This window comes from Manduca sexta, chromosome 5, assembly GCF_014839805.1.
Source record: "Manduca sexta isolate Smith_Timp_Sample1 chromosome 5, JHU_Msex_v1.0, whole genome shotgun sequence".
NCBI lineage: Eukaryota > Metazoa > Arthropoda > Insecta > Lepidoptera > Sphingidae > Manduca > Manduca sexta.
The window spans coordinates 9,372,262-9,395,833 of record NC_051119.1 but is presented as its reverse complement, the minus strand read 5'-3'; the positions used below and the strand labels follow the sequence as shown (position 1 = coordinate 9,395,833).

Here is a 23,572-nt window from a genome sequence, read left to right as displayed (position 1 = left end):
CTGTTTATATACCATTATATTATAACAAGTAACTAATATTATTTAATACCGACATAATTATTGTGATTCGACCGTACATACCAACTACACACATTTAGTCGATACAAAACATTTATCCGCTCACAGCTGCAATAAATCGATGCTTACTTCAAACAATGCACGAATAACACTTTAAACAATACACGTAACGCGAAACACTCGTGTGGAAGGAATCGACAGATATCTGCTGGCGACGCGAACGATGTATTGCAGCTTCCGACAACACGAATCCTGCACGCCTGCAAGCCTGCCGCACTCGTACACACTACAGCGATTGTGTTTAAAGCCTTATAATTGCCAACACACTATAAAATGTGATTAAAATAAATAACAAAGATATATTGTGATCAAGGTTGAACAAGGGAAGTATATTAACTAGTGAACAATACAAAACAACATTATCTTTAACGAAAAAATTTGGTGTCCATCGATTACAAATAATCGAATGATCGACTATCGTCCCTAATCGATTTCACGTATGGCAAAACATAATGTAACAACGTTTATCTTCATCTCCGGGACGACATGTTTATAAAAATATAAAAAGACAGAGTAAAACATCAATAAACTTCTATGACGTCTCTTAAGCGTAACCGGATAAAACTTATGTTATATTTAAATAAACAACATTAGAAGTCACGAATGTTACATTCACATATCAAATTATTTGTCAACGGATCAAATTTATCACGAATTCAATACTGTATGTAAACCGCAAGTTGTATAAAAGCTCAAAACACGGAGTTACAATATTTGGGTAGTTGTACAGCTGCCGTGAAAGGAAGCGGCGTGGTTGTGGACAGCGGGTTGTCCCGCCCCGCCCCGCGCCCGCGCCTCATTTCAACGCCGACACTCGACCAGTGCGCACGTCCACGCGCCAACGAAGCGTTCTCACAACAAATCTATTTATATTTTATTTATAATGTAAGGCAGTGCTTTTTATGTAATTTTACAAGCGTTTTCAATAACAGTTCGAACATTAATTCCATATAACCAGTTCAAGAAGTGAAGCCGACTATGACCCGTAGTGGGCAGGTTTATATTTAGGAACGTATCGCGAAGGACAGAAACGTTGCTAAACTTAACACGTCTAATTTAAACAATTTCCAAGAAGCTATATTATACAATGATATGCAGCCTGCTTCCGAATGATCGTAGTTTTGTGCATGATATGTTTATTTAGAAAATTAATTTCGCTAACAATATAAACCGTAATTTGCATTTACTAACGTGATGACATTATACTTATATAAATAAAATCTAAGCATTTCGTTTACAAACTCTAGTACAACATTAGAACAAAATTATTTCGACCTAATGTTTTAAACGTTGAATAATCTATATTACCTAATTGTAGACACAGTAGGCTCAAAGATTTTTGTTATTTGCATTTAAATAAATTGAAACTGTACTAATGCCTAATATCTAATTACGAACATATAATTTTAGTTAAGACAATACACAGCGATCGTGAAGAAAGTGAAAAATTACATGTTCATAATAAGATTGTTTAATAGTGAATTTCTACATTGAATTTAGATCACTGGATATATTATTTGCATAGTAAATAATACTTTATAAATGCTTAGTGTTAAAAATAGACACAGAATTGTTTCACCTAGAGTATAGTACGCGTTATTGCTAGAGTATACATTTTTGTTTAACAAGTGCTTTGAGAATTTGGTTCCGTTTCGATTGTATTAAAAAAATATTCACCTTTGACCTTCGTAAACGAGGAGTAAAATAAAAATAAAACCAAAAATAAAAAAACAAGATTTATTTACAAATAAAATAAATGAAATCAATGAACATCTTTGGTCTTATGGCACTATTAAAACGAGAATGGCAAGCGAAGAGGTAATCTTGGTATTAGATCTGCAAGATGCGTACGTGTGGTAAGCGATGATTGGTAAGGTAGCGGGTGAAGTGACTAATGCGATGACGCTATGCCCCAAAACACATTTAGGTTTTTGACTTAGCTTTGTTGACGTCAGAGTACTGTCGCCGGGGTGTCCTCCTCCTGCATTGATAATGGTTTTAATTATGCAAATAAATACAAGTCGCCAATCCTGGTATCCCATCCAGGTACAAAAAAACCCCTAAAAGCGGGAATCGAACCCGTAACTAAGGGTTTTCGTGAAAATTGAACACACGCTTCTTAAATCAAGCATAGTCTAATGCCCGTTCTCATCAATAATCCACTGTGATTTTGAACTGTTTCAAGGCACGCGATATTGCACGTTCAAGAATAAGTTAAGGTCTAACTGTTTACTGGCAGTAGAAGTCACCGTAGATTGATGAAAACGGGAATGAAGTCTTATTTGGAACACAACACATGCTTTCCTCGACCTTATTAAAAACCCTAATGTAAATAATATCATATTAATACTAAAATTGACTAAAACTCTTTAGAACACACTAAAATTTATTATTAAAATCATAAATTATGCATTCTCGAAATACACAGCACGTAATAATGCTTTCTTCGTTGTAATCGTAGACTGTATGAGTTAATTCTTTCTCATTATTCCCACGTCTTCGTATATCGTCTGCTTTTAGTAAGCCCTCTCCATGATAATTATTGGAACCATCCTTTTACCAATCAATAGTGCAGCCATGAGCGTACCGAAGGTGTCATCGGGCGACAGCTGTCTCCCCTAGGTTTAATGTAAGTACATACTTTTGTATGTGTATTATGTGTTGAATTATTTGGACCTTCTATAAGAACTATCCGCTTTGCCCTCCCTTGGATCAAAATTTGAGATTTGCCAGCCCGCTCTCACGGGTGGAATGCTGGGTACACCCATGATTGCAGCCATTCTAAAATTTATTGGTTTTTTAAAACCAACATTTATTTTCCCATTAATCACAACACAAAAAAGCATTTCTATCATGATGACTCCTTCAACTTAGTTATATTATTGACTAGCAGTTAGTGCTGCCAATATTGGTCACACTTCACATTCACTCGCAAACTTTGCAAAATTGAGCAATTTGTTAGTTATACTCGCTCATTTATGACCACTCACACGATAAGTTCTTAAAATTTATTATTGCTGAATTAGCAGAATTTATTATAATTTGGGAAACTACCAATGAATAAACGAGAAATATATAATTTTTTTACAGAAGGGGAATTAAAAAGTCAATATTAGTATTTGGCAAACATTTGGAGCATTTGGCACAAACGTCAAGCCAAACCCATTCTCAATAGTTCCTGCGAGTTACCCAGACAATTACATTGTCGCCGTAGATGTCGATGTGGCCGTCGGCTAGCGTCAGGTCGACTGGCAGAGATCCACGCTCTTCCTGTGGTATGCACTCCTGGTACCCATCCCGAAGTTCCACTATGCGTTCATTCTATAAAACAATTATAATTTCTTTTGTCGAACACATAATTTTGACTATTTTCTTTTTTCATGACATGTATGTAGAACTTATTTAAGCAAATTGAAGACCAAGTTCATTATTTTTTTTTAAATATTTCATAAAATGCTTATAACCTGACAGTTTAATCTAGATTCCACCAAACTCAGTCATGAAATAATTAACTTAGTTTCATATTTTTTTAAATAATCTAACCGCATAAAAATTTACTTACAATAATTAAATGTGTCAGTTTTTCATCTATTTTGATAATAAGTAAATTCAATACCTCAATCTTCAATCTGTTGAGCAATCTATCCTTTTCGCTTTTGAGCGAATCATATCTAATCGTCTCGAATTCGTCTAAAGCACCTTTCACTTCGAGCTCAGCTATTTGAGCGTCCTTCTCGCTGATCGACGCTTCCAATATGTCCTGACTGAAAATATGTAACCCTTTATTAAACAAATTTGGTAGAGTACAGTTTTCAGAATTACCAAATTTACCAAACAAGCATAAGATAGATTATATCTTATGCAAATAAATTTAGTTCACGATTTCATTCAAATGTATTTAGACGCTTTTAGCCGGGTAGGCTGTTGCCTAGCTTGTCTATGCCTCTGGCATTGTTTTAGTCCTTGGGCGGTAGATGCTGCTTACCATCAGGACTGCTTGCTAGTTTGGCTACTAAGGTAAAAAAAAATATCAGTTTTTGTAATTATGTAACTTACTAGTTATTCGACGTTGTGGTCGTGACTAGATTTATAAAGATTTTTATAACATTTTCCCAGAATAAAATTTTTCAATAGCGGCCACAGCCTGGTGGGGAATGGAACGGACTGCGGAGACAAATGTCCGCAGGTTCAAATCCCAAGGGCCCACACCTCTGAGTTTTCTAAAAATTATGTGTATTCTTTGTGAATTATCGATTTTTTGACGGTGAAGGAAAACATCGTTAGGAAATTACTCCATAGGAATTTCGCGGGTGTGTGAAGTCTACCAACCCGCATTAGGTCAGCGTGGTGGACTAAGGCCTAACAATATAGCAACTCGGTTGGCATTATTAAATGACCTACATGACATGACATAGCTGGCGCAGTACGGCCTCTTTCTTCTTCTGACAATCCTGCAGCGACGACTCGAGTTGTTTCAAGCGCTTTAGAACTGAGGAACACGTCTCACAGCTCATTGCCGAAGCGTTCTGCAGAGAACGTATGCGTTGTTCCATTTTTCTCATCTGAAATAGTATTGCTCCATGGTTAGGGTGGTTAAAATATTTGCCATGTATTGTAGAAAGATGTTTTACAATAAATTACTCTGTTGCGAAATATTATTACTATTATGATTCTACAATTTAATTTTGATTTCAAACCTGCATTCAGTTCGCAGTTATAGTAGTAAATTTAATTACTTTCTATAACAAATAATGTAATGAAATTAATAATAAAATGATTTATTCGAAATTCTACACCTATTTAAATGTGTGAAAAATATAGTGTAACTAAATTGGTATCCACTTTCCTATGCAATACACTATTAATATTACTATGTGAATAATTAAAAATATGTACCTTATGCAAAGTTTCAATTCTCCTCTGTTCTTCATCGTAAAAAACCTTTTCCCTTTCAGCGGCAACCATGAAAGACTCCTTTAAAGCTTCCTCAAGTTCCAATATACGTTTATCTTTACAATCCGTTACTGGCCCACGTTGTTTATTTACTAACTGTTCTAATTCGTTAATCCTTTCGTCTTTACTCCTTACAACTGCCAGTAGCTGTTCGAATTCTGCTATATTGTTGTTTTCTCTTAGCGCTTCTTCCAAGATCGAAACACATCTCTGCTGCTCGATTATTTTAGAGTTCTTGATTGCTATTTCTTTAGTCAAGTCTGCTACCTTTTTAGTAAGCTTACTTATATTTGGCGCGTCGCCTTTATCTGTCCTATGTGCGATATTGAGATGGTTATCGCTCCTGCTAAATCGACATTTGTCTATCCTATCCACTACCTTACCACTCTTTTGCAATTCAAAAAAGCTCTTACTCCTCTTAATATTTGTTAACTCCTGACTATCTGATATCTTTAACACCTCTGAAAGTATAAGGGACGATTCGTTGAGTTCTATCTCTAAGTCTATCACTTTTAGTTTGTTTTCCTCCAGTTTCGTTTTCAACTCGTCTTTCTCTGACAGTGTTTTTGTCAGATCCTCTATAGCCGCTATTTCGCTCTGTCTCGCTTTATTCAGTTCCTACCGACAGGGATCGAAAGATGAAAACAAACAGAAGAATAAATGAAAATTAATTTAAAAAACCAAATAGATTTACTTCAACAACAAAATGTCAACAATATAAACCCAAAATATAAGTGGAGAAAGGTCAACATAGATTTAATTTTATTTATAGTTAATATATATATTGCATAACAAGATCGAAGCTGGGTAACAGGTCGACTAGTGGACATCTTACTCGTTCTATCTAGATACATGAATACTTAACAGTTTTACAATATGTATTATTAGTTTATTTTTTTTTTTATCAATACTTAAAAAATAATTCCCGCTGAACACGATTATTTCATTTGTTAAACATCGCTTATATGTTATATATATCTAAACTAATAATTATCTTATTGTGTGCTGTTACAGAATATGTAACTGAATTCGCATTAACACGGCTGATTTCAACATCAATCGACGACCTGACGGTGATTCGTGATTTGAACACTTTATATTTAATGTAAATATAAACACTTAAATTGCTGTAAATCTTACGTGTTATGTAAGATAAGAAGGACACGTGGATTTCGGAGAGGTCGCTTACGGAGTTATCGAAACGACTGTTAAAGAAAAATTATTCAAACGAAAAGAGCAAATAAATGAACGACAGTCTTGGTGCTAACGACTAACTTAGAAAAAGCTTTTGAGGAAGCCAGCGGGTCCGGCCTGATGCAGCATGAAACAAAAACATTAGTTGGGTTAGTATTGTTATAGATAGAGTCTGACCAACGAATCGTGGCACAGAAAGTATGGCGAATTTAATAAAATATACCTTATAACCGCGGGTAAACATCAAGTGGCCAACGTTTTTATTTTAGATCGTTGAAATAAAAGATATTTTTTTAATGAAAATATAACTGCAAGATGAGTTATCTTTTTAGTCTTCACAGGGTTACAAACCGTAGATTTTTTTGAATTTGCCGCTATATTTATGTGACACGACTCGGCCAGACTTTAAGGAATACATTAGTTGAGTCAGCATTAGAGAGAATATAAGTATTGTTATAGATAAGAGTTGGAACATATTAGTTAAGTCAGTTCAGTTATTAGAGATTATAATTATTACAACGGTATAGTGAAGTTTGCCGGATGAAAAAATTTGAAGTGATATAAAATTTTGACCCATAATTGTAAAACAAAATTAGCAGTATTAGTAGAAACTTTTAATGCTCTAAAATTAATTAAACATCTTGGCGGCAAAATCCCCTATATTTTCAAAGATTTGTATGATATCTGGATAATATAGCTTTGTTTGTAAAGTAGTAGTTTAGGCATAAAATGTTAAGAAGTTAGAAGAAGCTTGTAAGGCGGACTGTAGATCATGATTGACGGTATTGATGTACAAAAATACCTCTTCTCTTTGTGCTTGTGCTTGTTGCTGACTTTTCAGTTTGGCTTGAAGGTTCCGTACAGACCTGCAATGAAAAACAATTGTCATAAGAAATCTTTTTACTTAAACTGGAGAGTAATATAAAAAAAATAAAAAACACTTCTCAATTAATATTGATATTCTCAATTAATATTAAAATGTAAAAAATACTAAAAATGAAAATATTTAGCGTATCGCAAACGTAGTTACACGGACTTCAAGTAGTTCTCATGTCGAATTGAACTCCTGCAAGACCCAATAGTTCCAAAAAAAAATTCCAATATGATATTCATTCCTAACTTTCTCTATCCCAGTATACTCACTGCTGCAGATCCATGATCTGCTTCTCCTTCTGCGCCTGTTCCTCTTGCGACATCTGCACCAGTTGCAACAGCCGCTCTGTCTCGGCAGTGAGTCGTTTAGCCTCCTCCTTGGTCTGGTCGAGCTGTTGTTTCAACTGGTCCGCTTCTTTCTGCGAGTCCGTTAGCTTGCGGTTCAGGTCTGAGACCGCCGCTGCACTGCCGCCGGCCTGCAATAAACGAGTTCATTTATTAATCCTAATAAACTGCTGGTTATTGCAACATTATTAAAATGATATATTTGTTCATGTTTGTTAGTGTTACAAATTTTAGATCATTCGTCATTGTATGATAAATTACTCTTTCCTTTCAAAATTATCATAAAAGAAATATGGGGCTTATAGCGTTATTTCTTAACCTAATTTTTAGCTAGAACTTACCTTCCTCAAAGATGCTTCCATTTGGTCCATTTGCTCTTTTCTCTTCTTTAACTGTCGATCCAACTCCGTCAGCGACTTCTCTTTCTCCTCCACTTCTTTCCTCTTATTGTCCCACGTTCTTCTGTGATCTTCGAACTGTTTTCTTGCGTCGTCTAACTTTTTAAATTCTTCTTGCAGCTGCCGCTTAGCTTGCGCTGCGTCTTCCCCAGCTTTCGCGTTCTGGTTGCCAGCTGCCTGGAGTTTCTTGTTCGCTTCGCGGAGATCGAGCTGTTATCGAAAACCAAAGATTAGCCAGGGAAAGAACGAAAGCGACAAAAATGAAGTAAGCTTGTAAGAAGCTGTAACGGCGACGTACATACATAGAAATCTTATATCACTTTCAGAAGCATAACTTTTTACATACAACTTTGCAAAACATAATTTTGTATTCAACAGCAAAAAATTCAATGTGAGCTTCTCAATTCAATTTGCAAGACGACGAACAATCAAAAATTTGCCAATAATACACAGTACATTAGCGAGCACGGCTGAAAAAAGATCAATAAAATTAACATATCGTCATGTACACAAAGCTTTATTGCAATTTTCTTGCACCGAACATTATAAAGCGCGCCTTGGACGGACACAAGGATCAGTGCGGTGTCGCGGAACAGACCAATGTAGGGTGCAACAATTTTGCTCAACGTTCGAACACAACATGACATACATTCCGATGATATTTATTCACGTCCAAAACACTGCGATGATGAAACTAATAAAAATAAATACGAACAATGAGGGGTTGGAGGATGCCCAGCGGGCTGTGGGTGACATGCTACTATACAACGACAATGTACGTGACAACCGGCGATGATGATCCAACCAAAAATCAAATGTATGAACATCCAAAACAAAATCTACTCGGTAACACCGGTGCAATGGCTTAAGCAGACAAAGTTTCGATTCGAGGTTCAATCGAGTTTAGATTATATTTAAAAGCGATATATTGTCATCAGCAAATTGGGTGGGGAATAAACTCGATTCAACCGCGTAGTGTTCCGACAGCCGCTGGTCGCCGGGCGATCCTCCAACTGACCTGGCTCTTCTCCAATTCCTGAACGAGCATCTCGAGCTGTGACTGGCACCGCTCCCGCTCCACGGCGAGTGCTCGCGATTCCGCTTGTGCCGCTTCGAGCTGCTTCTGAACCTCGCGGACGTCAGACGGACCGCGCGCCTGAAGTTGCTGTAATTGCTGCTGTTGTGTCTGGAACTGTTTCTCTAGAGACTGTAAGCGCTGTTGGCATTCAGATAGAGCTTTTTCTGCTGAGATTGCTTTGGTTTTTTCTGCTTCGACTGCAGCTCGCCATTTGTCAAGCTCGGCGACTTTCTGAGCTTCTTTTTCAGCTTTTTCTGCACGTTGTTTAATAGTGTCTCGTTCCTTGCTGAGACCTTGGACTTGCTGCTGTAACTTCGCGATTTCTCTCTCGCGACTTTCAAGGACGGTTTTGGCGCCACGTTCTGAATCCTGAGCCATCTTTCTTTGTTCCTCCTTTAGTCTGCGCACTTCATCACGCTGCTTTTGAAGCTCTGCTTCCGAAGCATTTAGTTCCCTTTGGAAATTTACAAGCATATCTTGTGACTTCTCCAATTGTGCCACTAGCTGATCGCGTTCGATTGTCAACTGTTTCGTGTCCGCTTCTAATTTTACAATCTGTTTTTCGATGGCGTCCGCTTGTTTATCTCGCTGTTCCAATATGGAAGCCATCTTTTCTCTATCCCGCACAGACTGTGCCAATTCTTGCTGAAGTTTCACAAGAGTTTCCTGTGTTCTATGATCCAAAGTTCTCTGCTGTTGCTCAACGTTGCGTCTCGTATTCTGTATTTCAGTTCTGAGTGCATCTCGCTCCTGTTCTATCTGCCTCATTTCTAGGATTGTACGCTCTAAACGTTCGTGCATTCTGCCTAATTCATTAGTCATCCTGTCATATTCAACACGCGTCGTTTCGTTCGTTTCTTGATATTTTGACAAATGCATTTGCGATTTTTCGAGTTCCTTGGCTAAGCGTCCTGCCTCCATTTCGGTGGCATCTCTCGCTTGAATAGCTTTTTCCAATTTATCTCGTAAACGCTCAATCTCGAGTCTATCCTCAGTTCTAGCTTTGTCTCCGGCAACTGCCTGGAGTTTCATCCTCTCAATCTGTTGCAATTCTCCTTTGAGTCTCTCATTGTCCTTATCCAACTGTTCTGATCGTAATTTGAGCTTCTCACAGCGATCTCTGAACTTCTCGCACTCAATATGAGCACGTTCTAGTTCTGTACGTTGCTTTTCCAACGCTGCGCTGAGTTTCGTAACCTCTCCTTTAGATAACTCTAACTGTATGTTAATTTCATGGAACTTAGTTTCTGCTTGTTCCTTCTCCGCCTGTAGACGCTGCACATCAGCCTGCGAAACCTCGTAACGCTCGCGTTGCTTATCGAGTTCCGCCTGCATTCTATTAACCTCATTGGTCCATTTATCCTGTTCGAATTGGTATTTACCTCGGAGCCCCTCGACGCGCTCCAGCTCGGAACGCAGACGGGTGACCTCCTCTTCGGCCTTGCGCGCACGTTCCAGTTCTAGCGTCGTCTTCTCTAGCCGGGTTCGCAGCCGTTCCACCTCCAGCTTGGTTCTCTCGTGTTCTTCTTTAGTGTCATGGTATTTTCCATAACGAGCCGCGTATCTTTCTGCCTCTTCTCTGGCGCCACTGGCGTCTTGTTTAACTTTGTCTAGTTCTGCTTGCACTCTCCTCAATTCAGATGATACCTTGTCATGTTTGTCATACATCTTTTCAAGTTCGATTTGAACTCTGGCCATTTCTTCTTGTGTCTTTTCGTTAGAAGCCTGTGCTTTGCCACACTGTGTCATCGCTCGATCGTACTCAAATTGTAACCGTTCGTTATCAGCTACCAATTTTTCCTTTTCAGCCTGGAGCCTTCTCAATTCAATCTGACTCTTCTCATAACGTTCACGAACCATTTCAATATCAACACTCAGCCTATCCATGTCTTCTTTAGCTTTCTCTTCCTGTTCTTTGGTCCTGCCTAACTGTAAAGATGCCCTGTCATACATTTCCTGCAATCTAGCCAATTCGTCTTGTAATTTTCTCTGATCTTCCCTGGATTTCGTAGACAAATGTACTTGTTTCTCCAGTTCAAGTTCGATTCGATCTTTGTCCGCTTCTAAAATATCTATCTTATTTTGAAGTCTGTAGATTTCATTCTGAGACCTGAAAATAAAAATGATTTTAGGCTCTGTAGATATATGTGGCTTACTATACATATACAATAATGACGGCCACCAACACAAGACGACGTCAAGAACACAATGTACCTATCATACTTTTCGAGCATTTTCTCGTATTCTTTGTGCGCAGTCTCCTTTTCTTCAATTGTCTTTTGAGTTGAATACAAGGCCTTGTCAAGTTTCTCTTTCAATATTTCCAATTCCGTTAAGGCGTCGTCCCTTTCCATCTGCAAAAAAATCGTGTATATTAGTTAACAGGTATATCTATAACTATTCAATCAAGAATATGGAGTGTAATATTTCATTTGATCAAGATCAATAAATAATAAGCAATTAACGAAAATTTTTAGAATCAGACTCTTTGGAATATCTAATTTATTAATTATTTCCATCGCTCATGAGAAAACAAAACGCGTAAGATCAAGAATGTCCTCTTACAGATCAACATGCAAACGCATTCTACCAGAAAACGAATACTAGAATTTAACGTACCGTAAGTTTCTGGTGCTGTTGGTGTGCCTTCTCCCATCTCTCTCTGAGTACGTCGAGCTCGGTGGCAGCGCTGTCTCTGTCTCTGGCGGCTCTATTAGCAGCTGCAGCCGCAGCCTCAGCCCGCTCGCGACAGCTGGCAGCCTCGGCTAGAGCTGCGTCACGCTCCTTCTGGATACGAGTTACTAATGCCTGGAAAGATTTTTTTTTGTTAATGTGACAAAGTAAATACTTTTCTGTGATTATTATCATTGCTTTTCAAATATTGGGATAAAATAATACCATCCAATAAAAAATATGAAGAGTTAACGTCTATGGTGATAGGCTCGCCCGCTTTTAAATAATAGGAAAGTAAAAAATGGGGTTAAGTCTTTGCGCCTCTGTCTACCTTTTAGGGGATAAAGAGCGCTAGTGAGTGAGTGAGAGTGTATCAATGTTAACTCCAATAAGATGCAAAATTGTCCCAAACTCTTCCAATAGTTATAATCAATCTAGATCAATAAATTAAGGTGCATTGTGAAGACTGTGAATAAAGATTGTGTATAATTAATAAACCAAGATAGCCATTAAGACACTCAACAGAGAGTGTTCAGACAGACGGGCAGCTAAAGTAGCCTTGTCTCTTAAGATATTTTTAGACGAATATTTGATGAGCATTAAAAATAATTCAGTGACGCCTACAGCAAAGAATTTGAAGTTCTTAATGGCATCAAGGGAAATCGCAATAACTCGAGAGTTTAAATGAGAACGTGTAGGCAGTGATAAAATAGATTTTGTTATGAAGCAAGAAATAGCAAATTATTAAACTACCTATTTACGTAGGTAGTTCTTAAATCCAATTTAGCTTTGCTATGATATTTTTAACACAGCAATTTGATGATAAGAGGGTTTCGCTCGCTAAATAATATGCAATTCCCAAAAACATCGCTTAAAATTTTTTAATAAACTGAAATTTATTGAACTATGCTACTTGCTAGGCATCTTGAGATTAGATGCCTGAGCTGACTGACTCATTAAGAGTCAAAAGTTTTATAAATATAATAGATCACTAAATTAGATATTTCTGTAGCACCAATGGGACTCTTACCTACGAGAGCCTTACTACCTAGCTTGACTGCTTCTATCAATATTATTTATTTATTCATTTATCATCATTTCGACAATATCCTTATAGGTACCTTAAACCTAATACAATATTGTCGCTATTAACTATTAACTAATCCACTACTTAATACTACAATATTCAAACATATAATATCAAATATATAATTGTTTTGTATATGCTGAACATTATTTTGATAGCATATAGCGCGGTCCTCACAATCACATCAACGTTCTTTCCTTTTTCCTGAATTTCTTTCAATACCTTACATCTTTGCCTTACGTTTATTTTCTCTACACCTTAAGGTCTCTCAAGTCTATAGTTTAATATTACATAATCTTATTTGTAGCTATGTTTTGTTTTTTCTCAAAAATTCACCAATTAGATTGTTATTTTTATTCTATTTATTAAACCATAGTCTTATTTGTATGTTTTGTGTTATTTCCTACAAACTTACCATATAGATTATTATTTTTATTCTTTTTTACTAAACAAGTAATCGTCTAAAATCTATGTAGGAAATAAATTTACAGTGTGACAAAAATTACATGGCGACAATTATTAGTTTTAGCAGCACTTGTCACCGTTTCAGCTCCAAAATTCTCTAAAATATCACATATTCGACAAATAAATAAAAAAGTTTGGTTTACGAATGGATACATTAGTTTCTCAGTAAGGTTGGCAACATTCCACCAAAGTTTCATGAGGGCATCGACGTGCCGAATATTCGCAATAAACATGCCTCGACGACAGCTCTGAAACTTAGCCCGTATTCAGTATTATACGAAGCTAGATTTATATCCGATGTAGACGTTTTTGTATTTGTTTCGTGGGAATCTAGGATAGTAGTAAATCTAGAAATGCGTGAAGAAATACGGTGACTGAAGGGGTTATTTTGTCTAATCTCCCTCCAGTCATGTCGAATCGCCGTCTCACTGGAGTATGAGAGTGAAGGAACAGAGAGTGCACCTGTGTATTGTGCACACACTTATACACTATAATATCTCCTGCGTACCTGGCTGATATCAGTTGAGATTGGCTACCGTGGTCCAAATTCGGCTAGGGGTGCATTCAATTTAAGAATACAAATACTTATAGATTAGATTCTTTCTACAGTTAAAAAAGTTTAATATTGGAGTGTACTAAAAGTAATATGAGGAATAATAAAATTCGACTGTTATACAATATATTTTTAAACCCTGTGTAGAGACATTACATAAACAATGAATTACAAGGCCTATCGATCCAACTTGCTAACAAAAATATCGAAGGTCAGACAACGAGACAATGTGATTGCAAGTAACGGTCATGAATGTTTAACCCAACAACAATTTTCATTGTTATTAGCTTTCAGTATAAATAAGGGGAAATAAATTAGATACGAAGGTTATTTAAAACGGCTGTTATAATTGAAGATACTTAAACGAATACCATAGTAAATGGATATAGGGTTTTATTTGGCATGGCAATTTTCCCACATACCTGATATAAATTCTAATCTAAACCTAATTTTGACCAACAAAAGACGTTGCATTCTAAACGATATCCATAATTTTGCCTAGCGGAACAATTATCAATATCATTCTTATAAACACTTAACACGTTGAGTGCGAAACCAGGTCTGAAACATCTTGTGCATGTCTTACTAATAGTGCGACAAAGAAAAGTATAGATTTATGGCCAGGTGTGAAACGCCTTGTACCGTAGGAATAGAAAAAATAGAAAAATCCGTGTGACATCGAAATTTTTAAATCATTAGTTTTACAAACATTTTGCAATAAATTCGGCTAGGAGAGATTAATTCATTCATTTTAAGAATACTAATACCGGTCGATAGAATTCTTTCTCCAGAAAAAGAGTTTAATACTGGAATTTACTAAAACAAATAAAAGCATTAATAAAAATCGACTTGACACTTCTATGGGAATAAATGATCGTCCTTCATCATCTTCAATTATAGCAGCATCGTCGAAAGGCCGTGTTCTGTTCAAACGCAACTCGAGTCGCCGGTCGCCGCCCAATTCATCAATCACAATGTTTTCCCCACCATGAGTGACGATTCATATCGAGTTACCTCGCTCGTTGATCATATCCGCACCTACCTTATTAGTATACATTACATTTGTTATAGTATTTCTACAATATATTCGATGAGGTATCGATATTAATATGTTTTGGTTATGGTTATGACTTTTATAGGTGTGATTGCATAAGTCAGTAGGTCTGGTAGAAAAAGATATTAGTTACCTACAAGAGTCCCTAATACCAGAGGATGCAATGACGCATTTAAGGAACGAATACGCTGATTTCTTGAAGGTCCCTAAAAGATCTAGCAATATAGTATATGACTCTTATAGGTGTGATTGGATAAGCCAGTGGTCTGGTAGAAAAAGATATTAGTTACCTACAAGAATCCCTAATACCAGAGAATGCAATGACGCATTTAAGAAAGGAATACGCTGATTTCTTGAAGGTCTCTAAAAGATCTAGCAATATAGTATATGACGGCTGCTCCCAAAATAGTCGTGAAGATTCTACAATTAGTAGAATCTAAATATTTCATCGTGGTACGTTCCACGATGGATTTAATAGAGATGACATTAAATTTGATAGAAAACTATCGATTAAAATTATTGATTGGACGGAATACTAAAGCCATGAAATATAATAATATTAAATACTCATACCCTTATAACATAATGTTTTGTCATCATCATTAAATCAACAATATTAAATTTTAATACTGAAATAAAAACCATTTATGCGTCAACGTGCAATCAAATAAAAGTATTTTTCCGTACAAACAGAACGAGTTGACAAATATTCATGGTTTTAAATAACGTTTACCAGTCCCGATGGAACTTGAAACGGCTCGTATTTAAACCACAAAAAGCTTTCTGTTTGATTCACTACACCTGGGTATTCATGCTATTTTATTATTGACGAGCAATTTATTAAATGCGGCGTCAATGTTTCTTCCAATGGCCTTTAATGGGAGAAAAATGTTCCAAATGAACGTTACAATTTTTCGTTTATGGCTGCTTTTGTGTGGTTGAACATAAAATCATCTTCAATGTTCAAAGCGATTGTGGATTCTTGAAATATTGAATTAAAACTATTTACGAATTTTATTGCGGACTTGGCAACTTTCATAAGCCACGTTCGAAACGTCGGGAAAATAATAATATAAATAACCACGATGAAATTCGTAAATATTTTTATTTCAAAGTCTAACATTCGCGTACACATAAGAAATCAAATATTATTGATGTATAAAACATTTCAATACATTCAAAAACATTCCGTCGATGCTCATTGATAAGGGACAAAACACCGACTATATCAGCGGGTCTACACACAGATATTGAAAAGCAGACGTTAAACTAAACTCAGACCAATATTGTACTCAGACCATTAGAATCGATACCAAAACCAAATGAACTCTATTTCCATCGCACGGCACATAGACAGGCGACAGGTACAACTGAACTGTATTGGTTATTTTGGTTCTTTTGACGTTAATATTTTATATCGTGGAGCTTCCTTTGAACAGCTAGACTGTTCCTTGAAGCGCTATTGAATATGGCAAATGCATTTATGATATTTTCTGAAATAGTAAAATAAAATGTGTTTTTACTTTTAAGAGCCGACGTACATACATACCTATGTTCCAAATGAACAGAAGACTTACTACAGACTGGTCATAAACTTTTGAATTTTGCTAAGATATAAATATTTATCATAAATATGGTTGTATTGAAATACGTCTCGGACGTAACAACTATATGTACTACCTTTATCAAGGACTTCTAATAATTGTACTATGTATTTCACAATCACATGAAAATAAAGTCATCTTTAATCATATAGCAAATAGAAAATTTTCAACTTATTTTAAATTCTAAAACACGAACATAAACCAAATCGTTAAACTTAGTTTTACAATCATTAAAACTTGTTTCTCAAATCTCACTAGCAACACATTCGTAGTCAGACATTATGTGAGCTCCATAAAATTGCAGCCACAGACTCCCATAAATCAAGCACATAAAATAGAGATCCGACTGGCGCCAACTCGTCTAGACCATTTCATGTAACCTTCACTCCCGTCTGAATAAATAATGTCCATTTCTGAGCAATTACTGAGGTTACGGATAGTAATGCTTGACCTACATTATCGAAGTCATTCGCATCTTCTTCATTGTTGTATTGTTCAGGATTGTGGAAAGAAATTTCGTAGGAAGCTTTAAAAATATCTGAAATTCATTCTTGAAACGTCAAGTTGAATGAATTCGGAAGATTTTAAATGAGGAACTTGAATGTCTTTGTTCTTGTTTATTTTATTTTAATCGTGGCTGCAAATGAATCGATCTTAATTGTGTGCATTTCAAAAATGACATAGATTTGCGATCTTTCGTAAATAATAATAAAGTATGCCTTGCACGGGTAATTTCGAAATAGACATTACTTTGTTTAACGTTAGCTTTACGTTCTCAAAAATTCCAAGTTTTTCCTCTTATTTTTTTCATTTGTCATTTCTCTTCCAGTTTGTAAGATGTGCTTAGTACTCATTTGTAGTTTACATCGAACAATTACGGTTTCCTATCAAATCCATTAGTAATCACTGGGCTAACTGTGTATTACCTTCAATTCAATATTCATAAACGCTAATGACGTAAGTCAGCACCTAATAACATTACCGATAATATGCATATTAATTATAATGTTTACATGTTGGTCTGATAGATCTAATAGGGGAATATAATTATGCTTTCAACTTGAGTAGTTTGCAAAATAATAAGAACCATTATGGCGAATGTTGGAAAAGCGTGGAAAGTTTTGAACTTTGGTCCTTAATATAATGAGATAGGAAAGGATAGTCAAGTGGGTATAACTAGAAGGCATTGCGAAAAAAAATTGCAAAGAACTTGCCTTATAATAGAAAACACAGAACTTTTATTTTACTGGATTATAAAAAGCAGAGCAGTAACTAATTACCTTCGATTTTAATTTAGCTCATAACGTAGGGTCGGTGAAAAATATGATTTATTCGTGGTTACGACTTTATAGCATGCTTATTAAAAAAACTTTTTGATAATACTGGTGTCCATGCATATCTATGCAGCACTTTGTGACAATTAAAACCAGTTTAGGCCCTTAATTTACCTATACTATTATATAAAACTGAAGAGTTTGTTTGTTCGAATACGCTAATCTCAGGAAGTTCTACTTCGAATTGAAAAAATAATTAGTGTTAGATAGCCAATTTGTCGAAGAAGTTTCACGCTCCAATACTCCCAATACTCCCACGCACCAATAGGAGCGGAGCATCAACGAAAAAAGTTGCAGAAATGGGGTAATTTTATTTCTTTTGAAAGATTCCGTTTTTGCGCTGCGTGAACGGTTAAAGTTACTCAACAGTCAGGTATGATCGAATTGTTCGTCATAAAAAAAACTAAAAAAAAATTTTTTTTAACAAAGTCCTCCGCCGCATATGTGTGTCTGTCTCAACGTGGTAAACTCAAAAACTACTCATCAGATTTCGATGATGTTTGATATGAGAGTCTGGGAAGGATAAAGGCTACTTTCTATCCCGGAACTTTTATCCCGGAAAACCCTTTCACGCGGGCGGAGCCGTGAGCAAAAATTAGTTAAATAATAAACACTAAAAATAATTGGATTAACTTGTACCTTATCAAATTAAATCAACACAAAAATATGCCCTATTCTTAGCAAGAGAAAACGCAAACATTAAATCAAATTGGTCTATTCACTGATTGAATTACGTTGGACAGTTTCAATAAGCGGCCATTAGGCCATAACGGCATTTGCATCAAATTTGCATAGTTTGTGTAAAATTCAGGGAATCAAGTTGAAACAATTGTCCATCCAACGAATATACGAAATATATGATGTAAACGATGTTACCGCGTGGTTGAATTGGAGTTAATTCATTTGCGTCGAAGTTAAATCCTACATTAATTGTGGAATTAAGTTTATATTCGAAGTGGAATGAATACGAGGTGAGCGTAACTAGGTAATTTTATTATCTATATAATATACGTAGAAGTAAAGAATGAGAATATATTGAGGTAATTTGTTTTTTTTTCTCACAAATGAATATTGATTACTATTATATTATCGCAAGTTTTTATAAATAATGAAAAGATACGCCAATTAAGACTTCAAAATTCATAGATAATTTCAAAAGGAACATTTGTCATATAGTTATAGCACGAATCAATCCTTTAATTATTAGTGCCTATATTTTGTTCATTCTTTATTTACTTGAAAAGTTGATTTTACGTATAATAAGTTTTAAAACAACTACTTTTTCAACTAAATATAATAACTACTAACCTGTGCCTTCTCATGCTTGTCTCGGAATCTATCTGCATCGAGCTGTGCCGTGTCTCTCTCCTTCTGCAGCCTCGCGGCTTGACCCAGCGCCTTGTCCAGCTGCGACTGTATCGACTCGAAGTCGTACGCTTGCTTCTCGCGGTCAACTTGCAGCTGGTGATGAAATTAAAGTTTTAATATTTATTAATAATGTGGTTTTCTGTTTGTGGTCTGTCGGATATCGTTTCAATATCTATGATGTTAAATTACAATGTACAAGAGCTGTTTTATCCTTTCATTCATTTTGTATTATGTGCATTGTGCAATGTGGATGCTGTGACGACTCGTAATTGAAACAACATTTAGCTTTTGTTTCGAACCTTGTATTAATCAGGTATTGATGTATGTTTCGTGAGTTGTTCCTTTTAATAAATAAAATAAACTGTTGCATTCAGATTTGAAAGACTTTGTAGTCTTTACTGAAGATGATGAGACTAACGTGAAAAGCAGTCCCAACACTTACCATCATACAATCGGCTTGCTCCATTCTTCATTCAATTATATACAAAAGAATTACACCTATTAAAAATGCTTAGAATTTATTCCTTACCTTTCTAACTTCAACAGCAGATTTATCAAGTTTCTCTTGCAGTTTATCGATCTCTGAATGGGCCGCGTCGAGTGAGGCTTGGAGTTTGTCCTGTTGCAGTTGTGCCTTGCCGAGAGTAGCTTGTGTTCTTTCAAGTTCTTCTCTTGCTTTGTCAAGTTCTGCAATAGCCTTGTCTCGCTCTGAATGCAGGCGGCTTATCGATGACTGTAGACTGTCAGGAAATCATTATAATAAGTTAGGCGTAATAATAAAAAAATTGACAAATCATAAATTGACTTTTAAGATTTTTAATACTACTGTGATTAAGGAATTTAATAGCTAAAGCATTTGAATTGGAACTCATGTTGATTTTAGTACGTACGTTTAGAGAAACACCTATATTTAATTAAACCTTTTGTGTACCTACAATGTGACATAGGCACGATTATTTTTGGTAAATGAATGATTTCACAACTTCCGAATGGGCAATGGGCCGTCTATAAAGCATTTCGAACAAAATTTACAACTTTTTACTTTATTCGCTGAATTTTTAAATCAGTTTCCTATGTCGTAATCAATAGATATTTTTAAAATGATATTAGCACGGAACACTTACCGATCATATTCCTCTTTCAGACTGTCCTGTTCAGTTTGTGCATTTTCTAGTTTAGCCTTCAAACGGTATACTTCGCCTTGAGACTTCTCTAATTTATCCTGCAAAGCACTGGCTTCTGACCTGGCTCTCTCAGCGTCTGCTTGAGTCACTCTTAATTCTGCTTGAGTGCGTCTCAATTCTGCGGCGCTTTTATCAGCTTTCTCTTGTATTCTATCAAGCTCTTGAGAAGTAGATAATGTACTTCTACCAAACGTTGTCTGGGAACGTTCAAGCTCGTGTTTAAGTCTTTCGTTTTCAAGCTCAAGCCTAGCTAAACGTTGTTTAGCTGCTTCCCAGTCTGCGCCAGATCTACCGACTTCACTTGCAGCCTTATCCAACTCTGCCTTAGACTTTCCGAGTTCAGATTGCGAACTCTCCAGCTTGGCCTCAAGTCTATCTTTCTCTGCCTGAGCTCTTTCGAGTCTAGCGCCGAGTTTTTCGACTTCACTCTCTAGAGCGTGTAGTTTCATTTTATATTCAGCTATTTCTCTTTCATGCAGTTCTCTTTCTTCATTTTTCTCGTGTTCTGCTCTATCTCTTTGCTCTCTGAGTTGTTGTATTTGTTTTTCCTTGTCACCTATAACTTCCTCTAGTGAAGATAATGCGCCTTCAGAAGAACAATGATGGGCTTGCATGGCATTCAATCTAGCTCTGGCCATGTCGACTTGGTTATCTTTTTCTTTAAGAAGATCCTCTAAATTTTCGATCTGAAAATAATCTCTACTGTACTCACAATTGGACACAGGAAGATTATAAAAATAAAAATACAAAAATAAATTAAACCAAAATAAACAAACAAAAAATAAACATACCTTGGAATAAAATAATAACACATACACAAATAATTACAATGGGGTACAGAATATACGAAATTTACGTAATAAGAAGCATAATTTAAACACTACAAAGGGAATACTAATTACTTTTGAAATAAAGTTAATTAGCAAGGTGAAAGGAAGTGGCTACATTATCCCTAAGCCAATGTTTATGGATAACGAGGTTAACTTAATACATTCGTTATTAAGAAACGGCTAGACCGGGCACGTACGAATTCGAGATGTAATTAATTCGATCAAAGATAGCAGGACAAAATTACTTCATGTAGTCCTCGAGCAAATTAAATTTAAACAGGGTACGTTCGGAAATATAGAATCTGGTAGATTTTAGAGATATCTTGATCAAACATTGGCGACGACTTCGATAAGTTTTGAGAGTCGATGGTTATATTTTATGTGATAGCTACAGTTGTATAATATAAAATACTTTTTAAATCGAGTTTGCAATTGGACGAAATCATTTGATAGATGAAGTCTTGAAGAAATGTCCATATCTCAATTCCGTTAATTACAAGATTATTGTAAATTATTAAGTATTCAATAAAATCAAGACATTAATACCTTCCCCCTTGCGCTGCGATGTATTGTTATCAGTTAATAATATCGCGCATTTGCATTCATGAAAATGAACTGAGTGAACTAAGTATACAGAATGAATTAATTAAAAATAACGGTTTTGGAGGAATTCATGTAATTTTAGACTATATCCTTTGAAATATTAAAATATCATTATAGAATTTAAACAATCATAAAACCCACTGTGCCCAACAGTGGGACAGTATTATTGTATGACCGTTCTGTTTTATCGATAGGATCTGATATTATCATTAGGATCAGCGTAAGGGTTAACTGGCAACATCAGTGAATTACCAGTTGTCAAACTACTCCGTCGAATTAAAACCTTGAGTATAGATACGGCTTTACCCGACAGATATAAAATTTATCTGAAATCTTTAATACACACAATAAAACTAAAGTCCTTCTGTAGGCAGTTTCGATGAAATAGATTTACGAAAATATTCCTTATGTAAAAAATGATTTGCGAAATAAATATGAAGAGTAACGCTTAGTATTGTATGTTTGTAGTTGAGTGTTTGATGATCCGACGGAACCCGTTGGACCGAATCACTCAACTGAACGAATTTGAACGAATGAACGATTCGAAATTGGATCGGGTTCCAGTCCGTGGAAAAAATGTTGACACCAATATTAATCTTATCTTGTATATACAGATTATAATTAATTTTAATAGAAACATGATTGACAAAGTAGAGGCAGTCAGAATTATTTATGCACGGTCCAGTGTCGGAATTTCCAAAGAGGTTTGTGATATGCTTGAATTACGAAGATACGTGACTGAACAGTTAAAAGCTTTGAGAAATAGCTCTATATTTAAAATTCAAGCCATGAAGTTACTGCTTCAGATCGAGGAGTTGAAATTACGTCATAAGAACGCATTCGTGGTGAGTTCAACTTGAATCTAAAAAAAGGTAATACAAAATTCCAGGCTGTTGGTCTTAAATTGCTGGTGGTTGAATATATTTTATATCCGCCGGGATAGCAACCACCGTAAACAAGGTGTTAAAACCTGCCATAGTGGGTCACGTTAGTGTGTCGTGTTCCGGGATCAGCCTGTGTATATTCAGTTTCAACAGGCCAGTTCTCGTTTGAAAAAAGAAATTAATTCAAATTTACAGGTTCAAATCTAAGCAAAAAAATTTAAGGTACATTCTATCAATTATTCTATCTAATTAATTTTAATTCTATCAACTATTCTAATCATTCTACTTTTAAAAATATCGATTTCCTTATAATACTATTTGATATTTGCTTACAAACATCGGCAACTGTTTTAATAAAACTATCACTAACTTCTTTCTCTTAAAAATTATTTTTCTGCAGCCGAGTGCGGCCTCGTCCGTAATTTTTTTACAAAATGTAACGTAAAGCCAGATCATAAGCTTCATCTCAGCTTGGCTTAATTAAAAACCGTCTAGATCGCTTACCGTCAGATTCAGACTTAATGAATACCACTATTGACTCTTGCAATTTTTATTTGATATAAAAATAAGTATTACTTTGAAATTTATACGAAACTAAAATACACAGATATAAATAAACAGAAACATAAAATAAATATACAAATATCACAGATGCTTTTACGAAAGAAAATCGAGTAAATCTATTTTGCTAAGTTGACTTTGGTGGACGTAATTGAATATAATAAACATACAAAAAGATGTGAGCAAGAACTTGATGCTTATGTAAAAACTAACATGATTGATATTGGCATAACACTCTTGACAAATAAGAGACATTTTGCGTTGACAAGGATCGAGCACATTTACCAGAGACATATTTTATTTATGAGTTTCTAAAAGCTAACTCTGTCGCAAAATGGCTGTGTATTTTACTCCGACCTGATATTACGATAGTACTGAATGGTTAAATATTTTTACATTTATTACACTAAAAGAGATCTTGTCTTTCTTAAACTTAAATAGATTCTCGTTATT

The 23,572-nt window shown here is 35.5% G+C and overlaps 1 protein-coding gene across 5 annotated transcripts in view; it reads right to left on the bottom strand.

Annotated features, from left to right (window-relative positions):
* Positions 1–1,801: 1,801 nt before the first annotated feature.
* LOC115455939 (plectin) overlaps positions 1,802–23,572 on the bottom strand; it is a 59,427-nt gene continuing 37,656 nt past the window's right edge. For 2 of the 5 annotated variants that reach the window (XM_030184759.2, XM_030184760.2), the window contains 14 exons: positions 20,182–20,927; positions 19,587–19,797; positions 18,998–19,150; positions 11,539–11,727; positions 11,134–11,273; positions 8,860–11,029; positions 7,785–8,051; positions 7,369–7,574; positions 7,028–7,091; positions 4,975–5,649; positions 4,480–4,640; positions 3,695–3,842; positions 3,268–3,399; positions 1,802–2,059 (listed from right to left, as the gene is read on the bottom strand). In XM_030184759.2, the coding sequence (XP_030040619.2) occupies positions 2,030–2,059; positions 3,268–3,399; positions 3,695–3,842; positions 4,480–4,640; positions 4,975–5,649; positions 7,028–7,091; positions 7,369–7,574; positions 7,785–8,051; positions 8,860–11,029; positions 11,134–11,273; positions 11,539–11,727; positions 18,998–19,150; positions 19,587–19,797; positions 20,182–20,927 (5,292 nt within the window). In that variant the 3' untranslated portion in view covers positions 1,802–2,029. Of the gene's footprint in view, positions 2,060–3,267; positions 3,400–3,694; positions 3,843–4,479; positions 4,641–4,974; positions 5,650–5,702; positions 6,343–7,027; positions 7,092–7,368; positions 7,575–7,784; positions 8,052–8,859; positions 11,030–11,133; positions 11,274–11,538; positions 11,728–18,997; positions 19,151–19,586; positions 19,798–20,181; positions 20,928–23,572 lie in introns of those variants that run through there. The other 3 variants (XM_030184762.2, XM_030184761.2, XM_030184758.2) reach the window with 2 other exon arrangements.